This window comes from Callithrix jacchus, chromosome 1 (genome assembly GCF_049354715.1).
Source record: "Callithrix jacchus isolate 240 chromosome 1, calJac240_pri, whole genome shotgun sequence".
Taxonomy (NCBI): Eukaryota; Metazoa; Chordata; class Mammalia; order Primates; family Cebidae; genus Callithrix; species Callithrix jacchus.
In genome coordinates, this window is record NC_133502.1 from 140874019 (window position 1) to 140897171 (window position 23153).

General features: G+C 41.1%; 1 protein-coding gene across 40 annotated transcripts in view; it reads right to left on the reverse strand.

Annotated features, from left to right (window-relative positions):
• The window catches only part of UBAP2 (ubiquitin associated protein 2), a 160179-nt gene that overhangs the window by 98240 nt on the left and 38786 nt on the right, over positions 1 to 23153 (reverse strand). For 33 of the 40 annotated variants that reach the window (XR_013534911.1, XR_013534872.1, XR_013534907.1 and 30 more), the window contains 2 exons: positions 3772 to 3849; positions 764 to 874 (listed from right to left, as the gene is read on the reverse strand). Coding sequence is in view for 28 of the 40 variants with exons in the window: in XM_078370745.1 (XP_078226871.1) it covers positions 764 to 874; positions 3772 to 3849 (189 nt within the window). In the remaining 12 variants the exon portion in view is untranslated. Of the gene's footprint in view, positions 1 to 763; positions 875 to 3771; positions 3850 to 11791; positions 11912 to 19808; positions 19928 to 23153 lie in introns of all 40 variants that reach the window. The other 7 variants (XM_078370732.1, XM_078370762.1, XM_078370752.1 and 4 more) reach the window with 2 other exon arrangements.

Below are 23153 nucleotides of genomic sequence, written 5' to 3' on the forward strand. Positions count from 1 at the left end.
ACACAAAAATTAGCCAGGCATGGTAATGTGCGCCTATGGTCCCAGCTACTCAGGAGGCTAAGGCAGAATAATCGCTTGAGCCTGGGAGGCAGAGGTTGCAGTAAGCCAAGATCACGCCACTGCACTCCAACCTGGTGACACAGTAAGACTCAGTCTCAAAAAAAAAAAAAAAGACTAAAAAACAAAAACCATATAAATATAAATATATACACACAGAGATCAAAATTTTAAGGCTGACAAGTGCCTGGTGTAGCTTTAGCTATATCCTTATTAAAATCAAAGAGCTGAGCTCATGAGCCTGCAAGCTCACCAAACTTAACCTAATGTTAAAAGAAAAAAAAGAAAAGAAAACAATATCTACATAAGCAAATACTTATACAGCAAATCCTGGTTTTCTGTTATTGTGGAGATATAGGAAGTAGTTAGAGGTGACGACTAAGATGAAGAAACATGAGCAGTAGGCCAAGAGATGCTTTTCAGGTGGGGTGGTGAAAATATCCACAGGCCCAGAGATTTTTGGAAACTGTAAGGCTGAAGTAGATCACTAAGTTCTCTTTCTAGCTTTCAGATTCTACGACTACATGAAAAAACCATATATAACAAAAACAGTCATTTCAGGTTAGTGTTCCTTCTGGAACTTAAAACAAATATGGAATGGCACCATAATTCATTCCACCCCCATCCCAAATCAAAGTGAAGTTGAAAATGTGATATGGAATTGGGAGACAAATGTAAACAATGCAAATCAATTAATAATACTTACTGTGTCTGAATTCCCTTCCAGCAATATATTGATAGCTTTGTTCACATCTCCATTACAATCATGTAGGGCCACTATGCATTCATCCTGATTTTTCCCCGTCACTTCCATAAGCTAGGGTACATATCAGAAAATGATCAGAGGCAACCAAAAACTGGCACCTGATATTATATTAAGATTCTTCTATTAAAAAAAAAGAATTATATAATCCTTCTACATGAAGACGGCCTCTCCTAGACTCTGAGTTTACAATGAGGACAGGTTTACTTATTTTTGGGCCATTCCATGCATATCCTTTCACTAACACTGGTAGAATCTTACTACAAATCAATCTTCCTCCAAGTTGACCAAGAAGCAGATCATTAATCAGCAGCACATACATACATACCATCATTCTCAGAATACCTAAGGTCAGGTATCTGAATAATCAAATTTAATTCAAAGAGACAAGATTCCAAAATTTAAATGTGAGGTGGAACTATATGAGTACATGACCACCATTCATGGAAAATTCAATATAAATGTTTGTCAGGGACAATATTCTATATATTGACTTTCCCCATTTGGATCAGAACACTACACAGGCCAGGCATGGTGGCTCATGCCTATAATCAACACTTTGGGAGGCAGAGACAAGAGGATCGCTTTAGCCTAGGAGTTCGAGACAAGCCTAGGCAAAACACTGAGACTTCAATTTTACAAAAAATTAACTGAGCATGGTGGTAGGAGAATCGCGTCAGCCCTGGAGGTGAAGGCTGCAATAATCCATGATTGTGCCACTGCACTCTAGCACAGGAAACAGAGCGAAACCCTGTCTATAAAAAAAAAAAAAAACCATTCCATATACATTCTAAGTTATAACACCATAAGGCTTACAAGTGGAATTCTGCTACTATCACAAAACAAACTCCTAGACATTTTATTTTCTCAAGGATCTTCAACATGGTGCTATGCTTGAGGTAATAATAAAAACTTCAGTCTATTCTCCTTAACAAGGGATACTTGTTACTTAGCATTTTCATCAGTAGTATAATCACAGACTAGGCAAAATGCAGGTTTCTCAAGTATCAGTGAATAAACCTATGATTTAAATATCTATTGCATTTTAACTATATTTAACTATTTTAATATGTACTAGTTGAAGTTCAAAACAGCTTGACCCCAACATATCAAGTGATTTGTCTATGGTCACAAATGTAATTAATAGCAAACGCTGTCTAGAACCCAGGTCTCCTGATCTCATAATCACAGATCTGCACTATACCATTTGGCCTCCTTGCTTTCATCTTTTCATTTTATCAAGCAGCAAAAGTTCTGCATACTCTATAGCTTTCTGATGCTTCAATCTTTGGATAGCTACTAATAAAGGTCTTGTTTTTATCAATGATCTGTACTAACTGAATGCCTGCAACATGAAATTTTGCATGAAAATTTCCCCAGTGATCAGATTACTAACAGACAGAACTGAAGTTAGAACTTAAATCTCTGAACTCCTGGGCCAATGTTCTATCTATACTATTCAGATAAAAGGCAATACAATATATAGAAGTATATCTCAAACTGAACAAAGATCTCATTCCAGAAAAGGAAATGAATGATTTCTTGTGAGACAAGGCAAGATTTCATTGTGAGACCAATTATTAGATGACATCTACCACGAGTTGGAATATCTGGCACTGAGGTAAGGGTTACAGCTTGATTTCTAGAATCTTGATAAGAAAGGGAGTCAGCAAAGAGTTGGAATTTAAGATTAAGTTATCAAAAATACCTCTTATTAAAGTTTAAAACGAAGATATTGTCCTAAAATTTAATTTTATACTTTCCCAACAAAAGTATGAAATCACAACCATGTTTGAAATGGCAATTCAGGCCAGATACAATAATCCTGTAATCCAAGCACTTTGGGAGGCCAAGGCAGATTGCTTGAGGCCAGGAGTTCAAGACCAGCCTAGGCAACTTTGCAGGACTCTGTCTCTACAGATATTTTAAAAATTAGCTGGGCATGGTGAGGCACATCTGTAGTCATAGCTACTCAGGAGACTGAGGCAGGAGGATAGCATGAGCCTCGGCGTCTAAGGCTGCAGTGAGCTATGATTGCACCACTGCACGCCAGCCTGGGCAACAGAGCAAGACCATGTCTCTATGAAACAAAAAAATTTTTAAGGCAATTCAATTCATCCCCAAAATTAAACAAAATTCCCAGAGAATGTGCCAAATGCTAGATATACTTTCTATGCACAGGTATAGGAAAATCTCAGTGTGTTTACAGAAATGCCTGGCTCAATGTTCACACGTAAACACTAATAACTAAGAAAAACTGTATTAGAGCCAGGCCTGGTGGCTTGCACCTGTAATCCTAGCACTTTGGGAGGCTGAGGTGGGTGGATCACCTGAGGTCAGGAGTTCAAGACCAGCCTAGCCATCATGGTGAAACCCCATCTTTAAAAAAAAAAAAAAAAAAAAAAAAAAGAAAAGAAAAGAAGAAAGACTGTATTATAAGGTGGATGAACATATTCAACTCCTTCACTTGCCCACCAATAAAGGTATTTAATCACAAGTCCAAAATCTAATACAGAGATTTCAGGTGAGACTAGAAGCTAGAAGTAATACTTTAAAACAAAAATATTTACTGAAATAATAATAATCATTATTATTATTTTTGAAGACAGAACCTTGCTCTGAAGCCCAGGCTGGGGTACAATGGCACAATCTCGGCTCACTGCAACCTCCACCTCCTGGGATAAAACAATTCTCTGCCTTAGCCTCCAGAGTAGGTGGGACTACAGGCGCCTGCCACCATGCCTGGCTAATTTTTATATTTTTAGTAGAGATGGGGTTTCACCATGCTGGCCAGGCTGGTCTCAAACACCTGACCTCTGGTGATCCGCCCACCCCACCCTCCCAAAGTGCTGGGATTACAGGCCTGAGCCACTATGCTTGGCTGAAATTATCTTGTTAGGCACAATCAAAATAGATTACAAAAATGATGATATCCTTTGCCAGAAACATACCTGCTTAACTTTAGCTTCAAAATCTGAATCATTCTTATCAAAGATCACTTGAGCAAGACGCATCTGTTCAGCTGTTGCCTGCAAAGCACATACAATTGTTAAGGATGTGAGCACCAAAAGCATAAGTTACATTCCAAAATCTGGGTCAAATCGATAAGGCTCTCAAGCACTAGAACTACTAAGTAACAACAAATAAAAGACCCTCAATTTAGGCCTCTCTACCATATATATATAACCTGTTCCCATAGGAAAATAAGCATCAAATTAAGTACTGTAAAGCACCCGTACCTTTGACCAAATGACCTGAAGTTACTGTTCATCTTAACTAGGCATGTGACTTACTTCAATTTTCTTTCCCTTGATAGGGTGGGGGAAATCAATACAAGAGAAGGCAGAAGAACAAAAAACAATGAAATCTTTGCCAGGCACGGTGTTTCATGCCTGTAATCCCAACATTTTGGGAAGCCAAGGTAGGAGAACTGGTTAAGCCCAGGAGTTCCAAACTAGCCTGGGCAACATAGCGAGACCCTGTCTCTATTTAATTCAAAAAAGACTTTTTTAAAAAAAGGTTTAAAAGGTAATGAAATCTTTAGAAGTAGTTGGTATACAAAAAATAATAAAATAAAAAGTAATGCAAACAACTGTCCAGACCCAGGCTTAGAACTAGACTTTGTGTCAACGAAAGTCTGCTGTCAGGTCTAAAAAAGGTAAGCTGGTCAGTTCTGAAGAGAAAAAGCTGCATTTAGCTAAATTAAAAATATTTTTAGGGCCAGACATGGTGGCTCATGCCTGTAACCCCAGCACTTTGGGAGGCCGAGGCAGGCAGATCACGAAGTCAGAAGTTCGAGACCATCCTGGCCAACATGGCAATACCCGCTCTACTAAAAATACAAAAATTAGCTGGGCGTGGTGGCACGCACGTTTAGTCCCACCTACTCGGGAGGCTGAGGCAGGAGAATTGCTTGAACCCAGGAGGCGGAGGTTGCAGTGAGCCAAGATCGCGCCACTGCACTCCAGCCTGGCGCCTGGCGACAGGGCAAGACTCGATCTCAAAAAAAATATATATACATATATATATATATTTTTTTTAAGTCATTTCATCTTTTTTTATACACAAATAATTTTTTTTTCCTAAGAGACACAGTCTCAATATGTTGCCCAGGTTGGTCTTGAAATCCTGGGCTCAAGTGATCCTCCCACCCCAGACTCCCAAAGTGTTGGAATTACAGGTGTGAGCCACTACATCTGGGAAAAGTTACTCTCTTCATGAAATCTTTGTTTTTTTGTTCTGAGATAGAGTCTCCTGCTGTTACCCAGGCTGGAGTGCAATGGCTGGATCATGGCTTACCGCAACCTCCACCTCCTAGGTTCAAGCAATTCTCCTGCCTCAGCCTCCCGAGTAGCTTGGATTACAGGCATAAGCCACCATGCCCAGCTAATTTTTGTATTTTTAGTAGAGACAGAGTTTTGCCATGCTGGCCAGGCTGGTCTGAAACTCCTGCCCTCAGGTGATCCACCTGCCTTGGCCTCCCAAAGTGCTGGGATTACAGGCATGAGCAACCATGACCAGCCTAAATTACAACTTAAGTTTTTACTTATGTATTTATTAAATTTTAAAAGATAGGGTGATAGGGTCTTGTTCTGTCCCTTCAGGCTGCAATGCAGTGATGCTATCATAGCTCACTGCAGCCTCCAATACCTGGGTTCAAGGGATCCTGCTGCCTCAGCTTCCCATGTAGCTTGAACTACAGGTGCACACCACCACATCTGGCTATGTGCAGAAAACTTACTTCCAGTTACTTTTGTCACTCAAAATATTTTTTTAATCAAATTACTTAATAAAGTTTTGTTTTCTGATGTTAAAAGTTCTAAAGAAAGTTAATCTTTTGTGGAGTGACTTTGTAATGTGCCAATCTGGTTTCTTAAATTTAACAAAGGTACCATAATAACTACAGCAGGAAAATTAAGTGAGGAATATACATGAAGAATCTGTATTATCTCTGTCTACTAAATCTAAAATTACTCAAAATAGTTTAAATTGCCTTGTTAACCAAGTCAGTACTAACTCCTAACGCAAATATTTAAAAAGCTGAACAGTTTACTAAAAGACCTTAGAGGGAAGAAAAGCCATAAAGAACTAATAAACAGCTTTTTTAAAAAAATTTTTTATACACATTCATTTAAAATAATCTTGACTAAAGTGGGATAATGGAGAGTTGTTGACATTTTTTGCATTTTAGAGCACTTTTCAAAAGGCTTTTCCAGTCCATGTGGGTGGATTACACAAACTCCAGGCCCTTTGGCCTGTTCATACCAACCTACGCCTGCTGAGACCTCAGTTTAACTCTGCAATACTGCTCCATTATACCTAGAAAGATATTGGTACAGAAATTCAGTGTCTGTGCTTACTGAATATCTTACCTCAATGGCTCCCTGTACATGTAAGAACCTTACATATACTCTCACTACCCCTAAATCAGACAATCATTTTTCTGAGCCATAACCAACCAAGAAGTCCCAGTACCACAGCCAAAAGTGCCAATGTCATGAAAACAAGATGAAATAAAAGAGAAAAGCAAAACGAAAGATGAGTTTTTAAAATATGGCATTTCCACATTATACATTTGGGTTTGAAATAATAGCAACTTATTATGAACTGTTAAAGTCAAAAATATAGAAAGAAATCTCTAAGTAAAGCAGCTTTTATTTCAGAAGAATATGTAAGAAGTATGACTGCAGCCAACGTGGTGGCTCATACCTGTAATCTTAACATTTTAGGAGGCCAAAGCATGTGGATCACCTGAGCTAAGGATTTCAAGACCAGCCTGACCAACTGGTGAAACCCCATCTCTACAAAAAATAGAAAAATTAGCCAGGTGTGGTGGCACACATCTGTAATCCCAGCTACTCCAAAGGCTGAGGCAAGAGAATCGATTGAACCTAGGAGGCAGAGGTTGCAGAGAGCCGAGATTGCACCACTCTACTCCAGCCTGGGCAACAGAGCAAGACTCCGTCTCAAAAAAAAAAAAAGTAGGATTGCAGTCCAGAACATACATATATATATAAGGGTAGCCTTCGGTGTGCATAAAGACAAAGTTGGGAGTTTTATTAGAGAAAGAAATATGACATATTGTGTTAAAAGAAAACTCATTGGAACACCAGGCATAGTGGCTCACGCCTGTAATCCCAGCACTTTGGGAGGCCGAGGACCAACAGGGAGAAACTCATCTCTACTAAAAATACAAAATTAGCTGGGTTTGGTGGCACATGCCTGTAATCCCAGCTACTCAGAAGGCTGAGGCAGGAGAATCACTTGAACCTGGGAGGCAGAGGTTGGGGTGAGCTGAGATCACGCACGCCACTGCACTCTAGACTGGGCAACAAGAGTGAGAAAGAAAGAAAAAGAAAGAAAAGAAGGAAGGGAAAGGAGGAATGAGAGGGAGGAAGGGGAGGGAGAAAGGGGAAGATGGAAGGGAAAGGAGGAAGGGGAGGATGGAAGGGGAGCATGGAGGGGAGGATGGAAGGGGAGGGGGGAAGGTAGGGAGGAAGGAAGGAAGGGGAGGAAGGAAAAGGGGAGAAAGGGTGAGGGGGAGGGACGGGGGAGGGAGGGAAGGGGACAGGGAGGGAAAACTCAGTGGAACCACTTGACATTTCGGGAGCTGGTAAGCTCTGATTGGTAAGTGAAGACAGCTGGTAAAACTAGACTTAGAGTCACAAGAGTTCATCTCAACAGCTAGTAGGTAAAACTGGATTTAAGGTTATAGCAGGTCACTGTGGCAGCTGCCTTGCAATATAATCCCCAGGCAGGTGCTTTGTGCCCCAAGCACTTTTTTACCACCTTGGTCCACTGACTCTAAATTTAGGTGGCTATGACAAGATAACTACAATTCGTGTAATCAATTTTCACAAAATGAAAGTGGTCTGTTGGTATCCCTGTTGCTAGAAGTCTGTATGAGGAATCTGCCCATTTTTCCTAATACTATTATTTTCCACTCCCTGATTTTCAAAACTAAACAATGTACCATGCTCATTATCCAGCAGATTCAGGCACCCTTGTTCCATACCAAGCACCACTGATGCTCATCTCTTCCCATCATTTAAGTTTCTTAAATTACAAGTTTTAAGAAAACACAAGAAAAACTGAGAAACCCATAAGGTGACCATCTAACACTAAACTTTATGTATTTGGTATTTATATATTTTTCACTTTTTTATTTGAGACAGGGTTTCGCTCTGTGGCCTAGGTTAGAATGCAGTGGCACAATCACAGCTTCACCACAGCCTTGACTTCTCAGGCTCAAGCAATTGTCTGACCTCAGCTTCCTGAATAGCAGGAAGGAGCATGGCAGCCACCATGCGTGGCTAATTTCTTTTTTCTTTTTGTTTTGGTAGAGACAAGATACCACTGTGTTGCCCAGGCTCATCTCGAACTCCTGAATGCAAGCAATCCTCCCAGTTCTGCCTCCCAAAGAGCTGGAATTACAGGCATGAGCCACCATACCTGGCTACTTTCCTCTTTTATCAAAAACAGAATATTTAACATACTACTGTGTAAAATCACTCACTCACACAATTTACTATGGATGTCTATATCAGGTTTAATGCTACATAACAATCAGCTACATAGGTACTTTTTTTTTTTTTTAAGGACAGGGTTTCTGTGTGCTAACCAAGCTGGAGTGCCATGGCACAATCGGGTGATCCACCCGCCTTAGCCTCCCTAAATGCTGTGGTTACAGCCGTAAGCCACCACACCTGACCCTTATAATAATATTTTTTAATACAAATTATTTACCTTTGCAAGATAATAAATTATAATCCATAAATTATCAAAAAAAACAACAAATATGTGCTTCAAAAACGTCATGGTCATGAAAAACAAGAAAAAAATAAAAAAACTATCACAGATCAGAAGAGACAAAGAAGACTAAGCACTAACTGGATTGGATCCTGGAACAGGAAAGGGACATTAGTGGAAAAGCTAGTAAAATTCAAATAAGGTCTATGTTTAGTTAATAATATTGTGGCAGGGAGACAGATCCAAGATGGCTGATTACTAGCAGCTCGGGATTGTAGCTCCCAGTGAAAGCACAGAGAACGCCACACTTTCAGACGAATTTTTGTTGCTCACGGACCAGGAGATTCCCAGCGGAGGAGCCCCATGGGTCGCCAGCGCAACTCTTGTGGCCGGCGTGCGGTTCTTGGTACAGAGTAAACGGGACTGGGTCCCCTTTTGGTCGACGTTTGGAGCTCCGGGAAGGCAGAGTCACCCATTCAGCTGATTGAAAAAGGGACTCAGGAAGTAAGCCAGACTGGAGATTCCCAGGCAGAAAAGCACCACAAATCGTAACACCGCTGTTTTTAGCCGGCACAGTGGGTTGCTCAGATTCCCATGCTGGGAATGAACAAATTGGACGTCCACTCAGAGACCTAATTTGAAAGTCAGTAATTACAAAGACGACAGGTGGATAAATTTACAATGATGTGAAAAAACCAGCATAAAAAGACTGAGAATACCCAAAATCAGAATGCCTCTCCCTTTACAGGGGATCACAGTTCCTCATCAACAGGGGAACAAGGCCTGATGGAAAACGAGTGCGTTGCATTAACAGAATTAGGCTTCAGAAAGTGGATAAGAAACTTCTGTGAGTTAAGAGAACATGTTCTAGCGCAATGTAAAGAAACTAAGAACCTTGAAAAAAGGTCTGACGAAATCCTAACGAGAATAGACAATCTAGAGAGGAACACAGCGAATTAATGGAATGAAGAATACAATACGAGAACGCCTCAAAGTATGCACAGGTTTTAACAGTCGAATTGATCAAGCAGAAGAAAGGATATCAGAGGTCAAAGACCAACTTAATGAAATGAAACAAGAAGACAAGATTAGAGAAGAAAGAGTAAAAAGGAATGAGCTAAATCTCCAAGAAATATGGGACTACGCGAAAAGACCTAATTTACGTTTGATAGGTGTACCTGAATGTCATGAAGAGTATGAATCCAAGCTGGAAGATATTCTTCAGGATATTATTCAGGAAAACTTTCCTAACCTAGTAAGGCAGGACAATACTCAACTCCAGGTAATACAGAGAACACCAAAAAGATATTCCTCAAGTAGAGCAACCCCAAGACACATAATTGTTAGATTCACCAGGGTTGAAATAAAGGAGAAAATTCTAAGGGCAGCTAGAGAGAAAGGTCAGATTACCCATAAAAAGAAGCCTATCAGACTCACAGCAGATCTCTCAGCTGAAACCCTACAAACTAGAAGAGAGTGGGGGTCAATATTCAATATCCTCAAAGAAAAGAATTTTCAACCCAGAATCTCATATACCGCCAAATTAAGCTTCATAAATGAAGGAAAAATAAAATTTTTCACAAACAAGCAAGCACTCAGAGATTTAATCACCACCAGGCCTGCTTTATAAGAGCTTCTGAAAGAAGCACTATACACAGAAAGGAACAACCAGTATCAGTCATCCCAAAAACTTACCAAAAGGTAAAGTGTATCTCCATAATGAAGAGTTTATATCAACTAATGGGCAAAATAGCCAGCTAGCATTAAATGACAATATTAAACTCACAAACATCAAATTAATCCAAAATTTAAATGGATTAAATGCCCCAATAAAAGACAGACAGACAAATTGAATAAAAAGTCAAAACCCTTCAGTATGCTGTATCCAGATCCATCTCAGAAGCAAGGACACACACAGACTCAAAACAAAGGGTTGGTGGAAGACTTACCAATCAAATGGAGAGAAAAAAAGAAAACAAAAACAGGAGTTGTAATTTTTGTCTCTGACAAAATAGACTTTAATAGTAACAAAGACTAAAAAAACAAAGAAGGACATTACATAATGGTAAAAGGATCAATGCAACAACAGGAGTCATTGATCATAAATATATATGCACCCAATATAGGAACATCCAGATACATAAGACAAGTTCTTAATGACTTATAAAAAGACTTGGACTCCCACACAATAATAGCGGGAGACTTTGACACCACACTGTTAATATTCGACAGATCAACGAGACAGAAAATTAACAGGGACATCTATGATTTGAACTCAGACCTAGAACAAGTAAACTCGGTGAATATTTATAAAATTCTTCACCCCAGGTCCACAGAACATGCATTTTGCTCAGTATCACATTACACCTATTTTGAAAGTGACCTCGTGGTTGGAAGTGAATCACTCTTCAGCATTTGCATAGTATTTTACAGACTTGAATGAAATATTGGTTGGCTGTTTGTTTGTTGTTTTCTCCCTTTATTCCTTCCTATCTCCGCTGTTGAGCACGACTGTTGGCATGGAAGAGGTTTTTAATACCTATTTTTGGATTGCATTCCAGCCTGGGCAACAGAGCAAGACTACTGTTCTCTCCCCGCCTTTCTCTTTCTTTCTTTCAAAAAAAAAAATATTGTGGCAATGTTATCTTAGTCTTAACAAATGATCACACCAGACAGATATTAGTAAACTATGGCCTAGGGTCTGTTTTTAACAGATCTAAGAAAAGTTTTTAACATTTAACATTATTAAAAAACAAAAATAGGGCTTGAGCTCAAGCCTGTAATCCCAGCACTTTGAAAGGCTGAGGCAGGTGGAACACTTAAGGTCAGGAGTTCAAGACCAGACTGGCCAAAATGGTGAAACCCCATCTCTACTAAAACTACAAAAAATTAGCTGGGCATGGTAGTGCATATCTGTAATCCCAGATACTCAGGAGGTTGAGGCAGGAGAATCACTTAAACCCAGGATGCAGAGTCTGCAGTGAGCTAATACCACTGTACTCCAGCCTGGGCAACAGAGCAAGACTATCTCAAAACATACTCACATGCACGTACACACACACACACACACACACAGAGCAGCTCACACCTGTAATCCCAACACTTTGGAAAGTCGAAGTGAGAGGATCACTTGGGCCTAAGAGTTCCACACCAGCCTGAGCAACATAGAAAGGCACTGTCTCCAAAAAGCTTTTTTAACTAGCCAGGAATGGTACCACCTACCTGTAGTCCCAGCTACTTGGGAGGCAGAGGCAGGAGGACTGCTTGAGCCAAGAAGTATGAGGTTGCAGTGAGCTATGTAGCTACCACTATACTCCCAGCGGGTCGAGCATGAGACTCTGTCTTAAAAACATAATAAAATAAAAATGCAACATAGTTGCATTTAGTTGGTAGTTCACCTAGACCTATCTAACACTTTACAGAAAAGGTTAGGCAATCCTTTATGTAAAAAGTTAACATTCAGGAAAGATGGGTGAATATGTCAATCTCTCTCTGTATTGCCCTTTGCAACTTTTTTACAACTCTTAAAATTATTCCAAAATAATTTTTCCCCAAAATAATTGTTTTATTTTTTTAAGACAGAATCTTGCTCTGTCGCCCAGGCTGGAATGCAGTGGCACAATCTCAGCTCACTGCAACCTCCGCCCCCCAGGTTCAAGCAATTCTTATGCCTGAGCCGTCAAGTAGCTGGGATTACAAGTGCACAGCGCACTGCACCACCACGGCCTGCTAATTTTTGTATCTTTAGTAGAGATGGGGTTTTACCAGGTTGACCAGGCTGGTCTCAAACCCCTGGCCTCAGATGATCTGCCTGCCTCAGCCTTCCAAAGTGCTGGAATTACAGACACGAACCACCATATCCAACCAAAAAGTTTTTTTCTTATAAATTTTTTTAAAAACATTTTTTATAGAGACTAGGTCTCGCTACTTGGCCTCGAACTCCTCCCACATCAGCCTCCCAAAGTGTTGAGATTACAGGTGTGAGCCACCATGTCCCAGTTCAAAATGTTTTTTCTTATTTGGTAAGCCAAGAGATTCAAGCACTTATCCTACTAAACAGTATAAAAAGTTTATATTTTTTTGTAGAGACAGGTCTCAATATGTTGCTCAGGCTGGTCTCGAACTCCTGGGCTCAAGCAATCCTCCCACCTCAGCCTCCCAAAGTGCTGGGACTACAGGAGTGAGAGCCACCACACCTATCAGGGAACAATCTTTTTATGTAAATAGTCCATGTGACAAATGAAAAAGAAATGACATATTTTCTAACACGTTTTGTATTGGCATGCTGTTATGATTTTAACATGGATTTCCCTAAGCTAATGAGGTAAAGGATCTTTCACATACTTATTTGCAACACAACCTTCCTGAGTGAAATTTCATTCAAATCTTTTGTCCTTTTTTGAGACAAGGGTCTTACTCTGTCACCCAGGCTGGAGTGCAATGGCACAATCACAGCTCGCTGCAGCCTCAACCTCCTGGGCTCAAGCAACTGTCCAACCTCAGCCTCCCAAGCAGCAGGGACTACAGGCTCCTGCCACCCTGTTCAGCCAATTTTCTTTTTTATTTCTAGTGGGGACAAGGTTTTACTATGTTTGTATTGCACCTGAACTCCTGAATTCAAGCAATTCTCCTGCCTCAGCCTCCCAAAGTGCTGAGATTACACGCATGAGCCACCACGCCCCACTTTTCGTCCTTTGTAAAAATGTGTTATTTCCTTATTGTTTCAAAGTTTGTGACAAGTCCTTCATCAGATGCAAAGATTTTTCTCCCAATTTGTGGTTTGTCTTTCCATTCTCTGAACAATCTTTTGAAACCATTCTCTGAACAATCTCTTGAAACTGTATGTTTTCAGATTTGCCAAAGTCCAGTTTATCCATTCGTTCTTTTATGGATCATGCCTTTTTTGCTATATCTAGGAAATCTTTGACTAACCCAATAGCATGAAGATTTTCTCCCATATTTTGTTCTGTAAACTTTAAGCTTGGGGTTTTTAGTCTATGACCCATTTTAATTTTTGTATTTATGAGTGTTTCCAAATATGGATATATAATAGTTCCCATGCTTTTTATTGAAGAGGCCATCCTTTCCTTTCCCCTCTACATTGCCTTTGACTCTCAAAAATTGGTCATCAACATGAGTAGGTTTATTTCTGGACTATTCATTTTATTTCACTGCCTACCTTTACACCAATCCAAAACACTAGGGATAGCAACCAAGTGTTGGTGAGGACTTTCTGCCAGCAGAATTACTGGAACACTGCTGGCAGAAAAGCAAACAGTACAACCACTTTGGAAAACAGTTTAGCAATTTTTTTTTGTGGACAGGGTCTCATTCTGTCACCCATGCTGGAGTGGAGTGGCGCACTCTCTGCTCACTGCAACCTCCACCTCCCAGGGCTCAAGCGATCCTCCCATCTCAGCATCCTGAACAGATAGGACTACAGGTGCAGGCCACCATATCCAAGGAATTTTCGTATAGACAAGGTTTCGCTATGTTGTCTAGGCTTGTCTCAAACTCCTGGGCTCAAGTGATCTACCCGCCCACCTTGGCCTTCCAAAGTGCTAGGATTCTAAGTGTGAGCTACCATGCCTGATCTAGCAATTTTTCTCCTTTTTTTTTTTGAGATGAAGTCTTACTCTGTTGCCCAGGCTGCAATGCAATGGTGCAATCTCAGCTCACTGCAACATCCACCTCCCAGATTTAAGCAATTCTCCTGCCTCAGCCTCTCAAGTAGCTGGGATTACAGGCATGCACCACCATGCCTGGCTAATTTTTGTATTTTCAGTAGGGATGGGGTTTTGCCCCATTGGCCAGGCTGGTCTTGAATTCCTGACCTCAGGTGATCCACCTGCCTCAGCCTCCGAAAGTGCTAGGATCACAGGCGTAAGCCACTATGCTTGGCAGCAATTTCTTAAGAAGTTAAACATACACATACTTAGTATCATTCTAAAAGTGTATGTGTGGATCCATACAAAGACTTGTACACAAATGTCTATAGCAGATTTGTAACAGCCAAAAAACTGCAAAGACCACAAATGTATGTGAACAGATAAATGAACAAATGGTGGTATATCCATAAAATGAAATATAAATCAGAAATAAAAAGGAATAAACTACTAATAGATCCAACACTGATAAATCTCAAAATAATTATGCTTAGTAAAAGGAGTCATTTATATAATACTCTAAGAAATGTAAACTAATCTAGCAAAGGAAAATAGTCAGTAGTTACTTGGAGACAAAGAAGGCAGTAGGAAGGAATTACTAAAGGGTACAAGGAAAACTTTTAGGGTAATGAGTATGTTCCCTATTTAACTGTGGTAATGGTTTCTTATGTCAAAAATTATCATATTGGTCAGGCACAGTGGCTCACACCTGTAATCCCAACATTTCAGGAGGTGAAGGCAGGCAGACCACTTGAGCTCAGGAGTTCCAGGCCAGCCTGGGCAACATGGCGAGACCCCATCTCCACCCAAAATACAAAAAAGTAGCCAGGTGTTGTGGTGTGTGCCTGTGGTTCCAGCTACTCAGGAAGCTGAGGTGGGAGTACAGTTTGGGGGATGCGGGTTGCAGTGAGCCAAGACCGCACCACTGTACTCCAGCCTGGGTGACAGAGTGAGACCCTGTTTCATTTTTTTTTTTTTTTGAGATGGGAGTCTTGCTCTGTCACCAGGCTAGAGTGCAGTGGCACAAACTCAGCTCACTGCAACCTCCGCCTACTGGGTTCAAGTGATTCTCCCGCCTCAGCGTCTCGAGTAGCTGGGACCACAGGCATGTGCCACCACACCCAGCTAAGTTTTTTGTATTTTTAGTAGAGACAGGGTTTCACCATGTTGGCCAGGATGGTCTCGATATCTTGACCTCATGATCCGCCTGCCTTAGCCTCCCAAAGTGCTGGGATTACAGACATGAGCCACTGCGCCCAGCCGACCCTGTTTCTTTAAAAAAAAAAAATTATCAAATTGTACATTTGATATAATTTATTGTGTCAATTACAACTCAATAAACCTGTATTTTAAATGGTAAGATTGTCATCAGATCACATTGCAAATCCCAATTAATTCCTTTAATTGAATGCCAAATATCACTTACTATCACACAGAGAGACAACCAGGTATTATGTGCTTCTTGATGAAAGGTAAGAATATCACATGAGTCTGATCAAAAGCATGGATTGTGCTATCATTTAGTAAGAAATACAGAGAATGGGGCCGGGCACAGTGGCTCAAGCCTGTAGTCCCAGCACTTTCGGAGGCTGAGGCGGGTGGATCACGAGGTCAAGAGATCGAGACCATCCTGGTCAACATGGTGAAACCCCATCTCTACTAAAAACACACAAAAAAATTAGCTGGGCATGGTGGTGCGTGCCTATAGTCCCAGCTACTCGGGAGGCTGAGGCAGGAGAATTGTTTGAACTCAGGAAGTGGAGATTGCAGTGAGCCGAGATCGCGCCATTGCACTCCAGCCTGGGTAACAAGAGCGAAACTCCATCTCAAAAAAAAGAAAAATGAAATACAAAGAATGAGGTAACATTATAAACTTCTCCATAAATATACAATCAATAACAGCCAGATTGTGATAAACTCTACAGGTTAAATACCCTAGGTTCTTCAACAGAAAACAGTAAAAGACAGAATGGAGGAGGAACCTACGGATTATGACAGTTGTGTGTGTGTATGTGTTGTTTTTTTTTGTTTTTTTTTTTTTTTAAGTGAGACATTCTCACTCTGTCACCCAGGCTGGAAAGCAGTGTGATCTCAGTTCACTACAATCTCTGCCTCCCTTGGTTTAAGCAATTCTCCTGCCTCAGCCTTCCAAGTAGCTGGGACTACAGGCATATGCCCCCATGCCTATCTAATTTTTTGTATTTTAGTAGAGACAGGGTTTCACTATGTTGCCCAGGCTGGTCTTGAATTCCTGAGCTCAGGCAACCCGTCTGCCTCAGCCTCCCAAAGTGCTAAGAGTACACGCGTGAGCCACCACGCCCGGCCCTGACTTTTTTCTTAATGAGCAAGACTCAACAATTGTATCTCGGGATGTACTTAGATAACAAAATTCTACAAACTTCAAGGGTCAGAACAGTAGTCACTTTTGGAGAGAAGGCAGGCATTAAAATTGAGATGTGGCTGGGCACAGGGGTTCACATCTGTAATCTCAGTACTTTGACAGTCTGAGGCAGATGGATTGCTTGAGCCCAGGAGACCAGCCTGGAAAGCATAGAGAAACCTTACCTCTACTAAAAACACAAAAGTAGGTGGGCATGGTGGTATGCACACGTAGTACCAATTACTCAGGAGACTGAAGAGGGAGGATCACTTGAGCCCAAGAGATCAAGACTGCCATGCCAATTAGCCATGATTGTGATACTGCACTCAGGAGCCTGGGCAACTGAGATACTGTCTTAAAAAAAAAAAAATGCCTGACATGGTGACTGATGCCTGTAATCCCAGCACTTTAGGAGGCCAAGGCAGGCGGATCACCTGAGGTTGGGAGTTCCAGACCAGCCTGGTCAACATGGTGAAATCCTGTCTCAACTAAAAATACAAAAATTTGCCAGGCATGATAGCGGGTGCTTGTAATCCCAGCTACCTGGGAGGCTGAGGTAAAATAATCACTTGAACCCAGGAGGCAGAGGCTGCAGTGAGGTGAGATTGCACCATTGCACTCCAGCCTGGGTGACAAAGTGAGACTTGGTCGGGGCGGGGAGTGGAACTGAAATGGAATACAGAGAGTTTCTGGGTTTGCTGGTAAAGCTTTCCTTCTTGGGCAGAAAACAGCCCTTAATGAGTTCACCTAACTCATTAAGCTATGTGTTTGGAAGTTTGTACATTTGTATCTTATTTTACAATAAAAAGTTTAAAAAGAAAACTTTAAATACACTCTATTATTTGGATTTGTCCCAGATGATGTGTATTTTCAAATTATAGAAGGTCTTATGGAACATTCAACCCCAAGAATCTGTCTATTCTGTTCAAAACTCGTGAAGCACATAATTATCATGAAATGATGAAACAGAAATAAATAAACTTGTAGTGGGAAAAAGAATTCACAAAAGAAATGAGTCTTAAAAGATGAAAACAAAAACAACAACAAAAAAAATAAATGAGTCTTTAAAAATCACTAAAGCAGGAAGAGATAGGAAGAGATATATGTACTGAATTGGTCCTGTAAACACATTTAAAACAATACATTTTATGTTAAGTGTATTTTACTGCAAATTTTTTTAATTAAAAAGAGAGAAAGAGGGCTGGGTGTGGTGGCTCATGCTGGTAATCCCAGCACTTTGGGGTAATCCCAGCACTTTGGGAGGCTGAGATAGGTGGATCATCTGAGGTCAGGAGTTCGAGACCAACCTGGCCAACATGATGACACCCCATCTCTATAAAAAAAAATTAAAGTAAAATAAAAAGAGAGAAAGAGACTTAGGGTCAAAGAATAAATCAAAAAGGAAATAACACAACATTTTGAGATAAATGAAAATAAAGACATACCAAAAACCAAAAGTTAAGGGATACAATGAAAGCAATGCTTAAAGGAAAATTTATAGCTGAAAATGACATTAAAAAGGAACTTCAGGCTGGCCCTGGTGCCTCACATCTATAATCCTAGCACTTTGGGAGGCTGAGGCAGGTGGACTGCCTAAGCTCAAGAGTTTGATATCAGCCTGGGAAACATGGTAAAACCCTGTCTCTACTGAAAATATAAAAAATTAGCAGGCCGTAATGGCAGGCGCCTGTAATCCCAGCTACTTGGAAGGCTGAGGCACAAGAATTACTTGAACCTGGGAGGCAGAGGTTGCAGTGGGCCTAGATCATGCCACTACACTCCAGCCTGGGTGAGACAATGAGACTCTGTCTCTAAAACAGACCAAAAAAAGACTTCAAATCAATCATCTAACTGTACAACTTAGGAAACTAGAAAAAGAAGAGCAGAACGATCCAAGATGGCCGATTGCTAACATCTTGGGATTGCAGCTCTCAGTGGAAGCGCAGAGAACTAGAGGACGCCACACTTTCAGACAAATTCTGGTCGCTCACAGAGCAGAAGAACCCCAGTGGAGGAGTCACCCGGGTCGCCAGCGCGACTCTTGGCCGGCGCAGCGGTTTCGCCTGCAGCTCTCGGAGCAGAGTAAACAGGGCTGGCTCCCCTTCCAACCAAGGTTTGGAGGACCCACACGGGTCCCCAGCACGACTCCTGAGGCCGGCGCAGTGGCTGTGACGGTGCCTCGGCGCGGCAACTCTCGGCGCAGAGTAAATGAGACTGGTTCCCCTTCTGATCGAGGTTTGGAGCCCTGGGAAGGCAGAGTCGCCTATTACGGACACAAGAAGGAAGCCAGACAGGAGAATCCTGGGCAGAACAGCACCGTCAGTCTTAACGCCGCTGGTCTGGCCCTGGGAACTAACAACTTGGATGTCCACTCAAGAGACCTAATCTGAAAGCTGGTAATTTCAAAGACGACAGGAGGATAAATTTACAATGACGGGAAGAAACCAGCGTAAAAAGGCTGAGAATACTCAAAATCAGAACGCCTCTCCCTCTAAAGATGATCACAGTTTGACATCAACAATGGAACAAGGCTTGATGGAGAACGAGCGCATCCCAATAACAGAATCACGCTTCAGGGAATGGATAATAAGAAACTTGTGTGAGTTAAAAGAACATGTTGTAGCCCAACGTAAAGAAACTAAGAACTTTGAAAAAAGGTTTGATGAAATCCTATTGAGAATAGACAACTTAGAGAGGAATATAAGTGAATTAATGGAACTGAAGAATACAATACAGGAACTCTGAGAAGTATGCACAGGTTTAAATACTCGAATTGTTCAAGCAGAAGAAAGGATATCAGAGGTCAAAGTCCAACTTAATGAAATAAAATGCGAGGAAAAGATTAGAGAAAAAAGGATAAAAAGGAATGAGCAAAGTCTCCAAGAAATGTGGGACTATGTGAAAAGACCATATTTAACGTTTGATAGGTGTACCTGAATGCGACAGAGAGAATGAATCCAAGCTGGAAAATACCCTTCAGGATATTATTCAGGAAAATTTTCCTAAACTAGCAAAGCAGGTCAACATTCAACCCCAGGTAATACAGAGAACACCACAAAGATATTCCTCAAGAAGAGGAACCCCAAGGCACATAATCGTTAAGATTCACCAGGGTTGAAACGAAGGAGAAAATACTAAGGGCAGCCAGAGAGAGAGGTCAGGTTACCCACAAAGGCAAGCCTATCAGACTTACGGCAGATCTCTCAGCAGAAACTCTACAAGCCAGAAGAGAGTGGGGGCCAATATTCAACATCCTCAAAGAACAGAACCTTCAGCCCAGAATTTCATAACCAGCCAAACTAAGCTTCACACCTGAAGGAAAAAGAAAGTCTTTTATGAACAAGCAAGTACTCAGAGATTTTATTACCACCAGGCCTGCTTTACAAGAGCTTCTGAAAGAAGCGTTACACACAGAAAGAAACAACCAGTATTAGCCTTTCTAAAAATACACCAAAAATTAAAGAGCACCAACATAAAGAAGAATTTACATGAACGAATGGATAAAACAGCCAGTTAACATCAAATGACAGTAACCCTAAATTTAAATCGACTAAATCCCCCAATCAAAAGACACAGTCAAAACCCCACGGCATGTTACATCCAAACCTGTTTCACATGCAAGGATACACAAAGACTCAAAACAAAGGGATGGAGAAAGATTTACCAACCAAATGGGAGAGCAAAAATAAATAAATAAATAAAAAGCAGGAGTTGCAATTCTCGTGTCGGATAAAATAGATTTTAAAGCAACAAAGATATAGTGGTAAAAGGATCAATGCAACAACAAGAGCTAACGATCCTAACACCCAGATACATAGAGACTTAGATTCAACGAGACAGAAAATTAACAAGGATATCAAGGACTTGAACTCAGATCCGGAACAAGTAAACTTAATAAATATTTATAGAGCTCTCCACTTCAAATACACAAAATATACATTCTTGTCAATACCACATCACACCTACTCATAGGTTTAAATGAAACACTGATTGGCCCATTTTTCTTCAGAATAAAGCAATATTTCTGTTCACCCTCCCTCTTTCTTCCTCTCCTTTACTCATTTTTTTTCTTTCCTTCTCTCAAAGGAAAAAAAAAAAAAAATCAACTTGTAAACCTCTAGATCCAGGTCGGCAATGTCTCTCTCATTGCTTGATTTCCTTCCTTCCCTTTCCTTCCCTCCCTCCGTCCGTCCCTCCCCCCTTCCTCCCTCCGTCCCTCCCCCCTTCCTCCCTCCTTCCGTTCACCCTCCCTCTTTCTCTTCCCCTCTTTCTTCCTCTCCTTTACTCATTTTTTTTCCTTCTCTCAAAAAAAAAAGAAAAAGAAGAGCAAACTCATCCCAAAGTAAGTAGAAAATAATAAATAATACAGACCACAGTGGAAATAAATGGAAAATAGGAAAGTAGAAAGTGAAAAAATCATTTTTTTCTTTTTGAAGACAGAATTTTATTTCCATCGCCCAGACTAGAGTACAGTGGAACGATTTTGGCTCAGTGCAACCTCTGCCTCCCACACTTAAGCAATTCTCCTGCCCCAGCCTCCCAAGCACCTAGAACTATAGGTGAGCACCACCACACCTAGCTAATTTTTGTAGAGTCGACAGGGTTTCACTATGTTGCCAGGTTGGTCTTGAACTCCTGAGCTCAAAAAATCCTCCCACCTCAGCCTCCCAAAATGCTAAGAACTACAGGCATGAACCACTGCGCCTGACCTAGAGCTTCTATTTTACTGTAAGCAGTATCCAGTTAGGCTCCACACTGTGCCCTTAATAAATTACCCAGGTTTATGCTGGGTTTTGTTGTTGTTTTTTTTTTTAAAGACAGGGTTTCACCATGTTGGTCAGGCTGGTCATGAACTTCCGACCTCAGGTGATCCACCCACCTTGGCCCTTAAAGTGCTTGGATTACAGGTGAGACCCACCACGCCCAGCCGTATGCTGTTTTTAATGACCTAGACCTCCCACTGACCAGACAAGTGTAGGACACGATACATCAATCATGTTGCCCCTCAGCTAAGGAGGATGTTATTTTACAAGCAGCCTAAAAATGCATGGTATGGATAGTAAGAGAAGGAAAGAATGTACAGGGAGATGTTTCTATCATTTCATACTTGAAGGGACTAGACATGTGTAAAAGGACTAAGCAGCTAGGAGAACACAATTCACATCAGAGACATGGGGAACCTGTGAGAGTCTAAAATGAGAAGTACACAAAAAGATGGAAATGAGAGTTGAGGGCAAGAGACTGACAAGTAACAGCAGTCAGTACTACATAAAGAAAACCACAAGAACCTTAACGTAACAGGATGTTTGTACAAAGAAAACAAACTTAAAACAAAAATCAGCAGTATTTTCCAGGATGAGGATTATGTTCCATATCTTGACAGGATATTGTGTTACACAGGAATATGTATTTGGCAAAAAACAATCCAATATACTTGGAATGTTATCTGTATATAAATTTTACCTTAAAAAAGTCTACAAGGCTGGGTGCGCTGGCTCACGGCTGTAATCGCAGTACTTTGGGAGGTCAAGGCGGGTGGATCACCTTAGGTCAGGAGTTCAATCAAGACCAGCCTGGCCAACATGGTGAAACCCCATCTCTACTAAAAATACAAAATTAGCCAGGTGTGGTGGTGCTTGCCTGTGATCCCAGCTACTTAGGAGGCTGAGGCAGAAGAATTGCTTGAACCTGGAAGGTAGAGGTTGCAGTTAGCCAAGATCCCGCCATTGCACTCCAGCCTGTGGAACAATAGCAGAAACTCCATCTCAAAAAAAAAACTATAAACAAATGATTCACTCTAGTCAATGATACCCATTTTGAAGTGATTAAAAGGCCGGGCAAGGTGGCTCATGCCTATAATCCCAGCACTTTGGGAGGCCGAGGCGGGTGGATCACGAGGTCAAGAGATCGAGACCATCCTGGTCAACATGGTGAAAACCCTGTCTCTACTAAAAATACAAAAAATTAGCTGGGCATGGTGGCGTGTGCCTGTTACTCAGGCACAGTAACAGGTAACAGTGGCGCTACCAGGTAACAGGTGGCGTGTGCCTGTTACTCATGGTGGCGTGTGCCTGTTAATCCCAGCTACTCAGGAGGCTGAGGCAGGAGAACTGCCTGAACCCAGGAGGCGGAGATTGCTGTGAGCCGAGATTGCGCCATTGCACTCCAGCCTGGGTAACAAGAGCGAAACTCTGTCTCAAAAAAAAGAAAAAATGAAGTGATTAAGAGTACCACTAATCATTTACTTTGAAAAGCATTAAAAAGTTAGATAAAATAATGGAGATGTAAAGGAACACATGGCTATTGACTATATAACTCTCAACTGTTCTTCATGCGTGACCATTTTCATAATAAAAGTATTGTGGGGAGGGATTTTGGCAGATCAGAAAAGGAGTGGAGGAGACAGCTTAGGGTGATAGAGGTGTTAAACAGGAGCTAAAACAAAGAGATTTTTTTAAAAAGGTGAAAATTATGGAGTAGCTGTGGATATCCACTCACTGCACAGTATTATTATAAGAACATCCCTGGTTTTAAGACA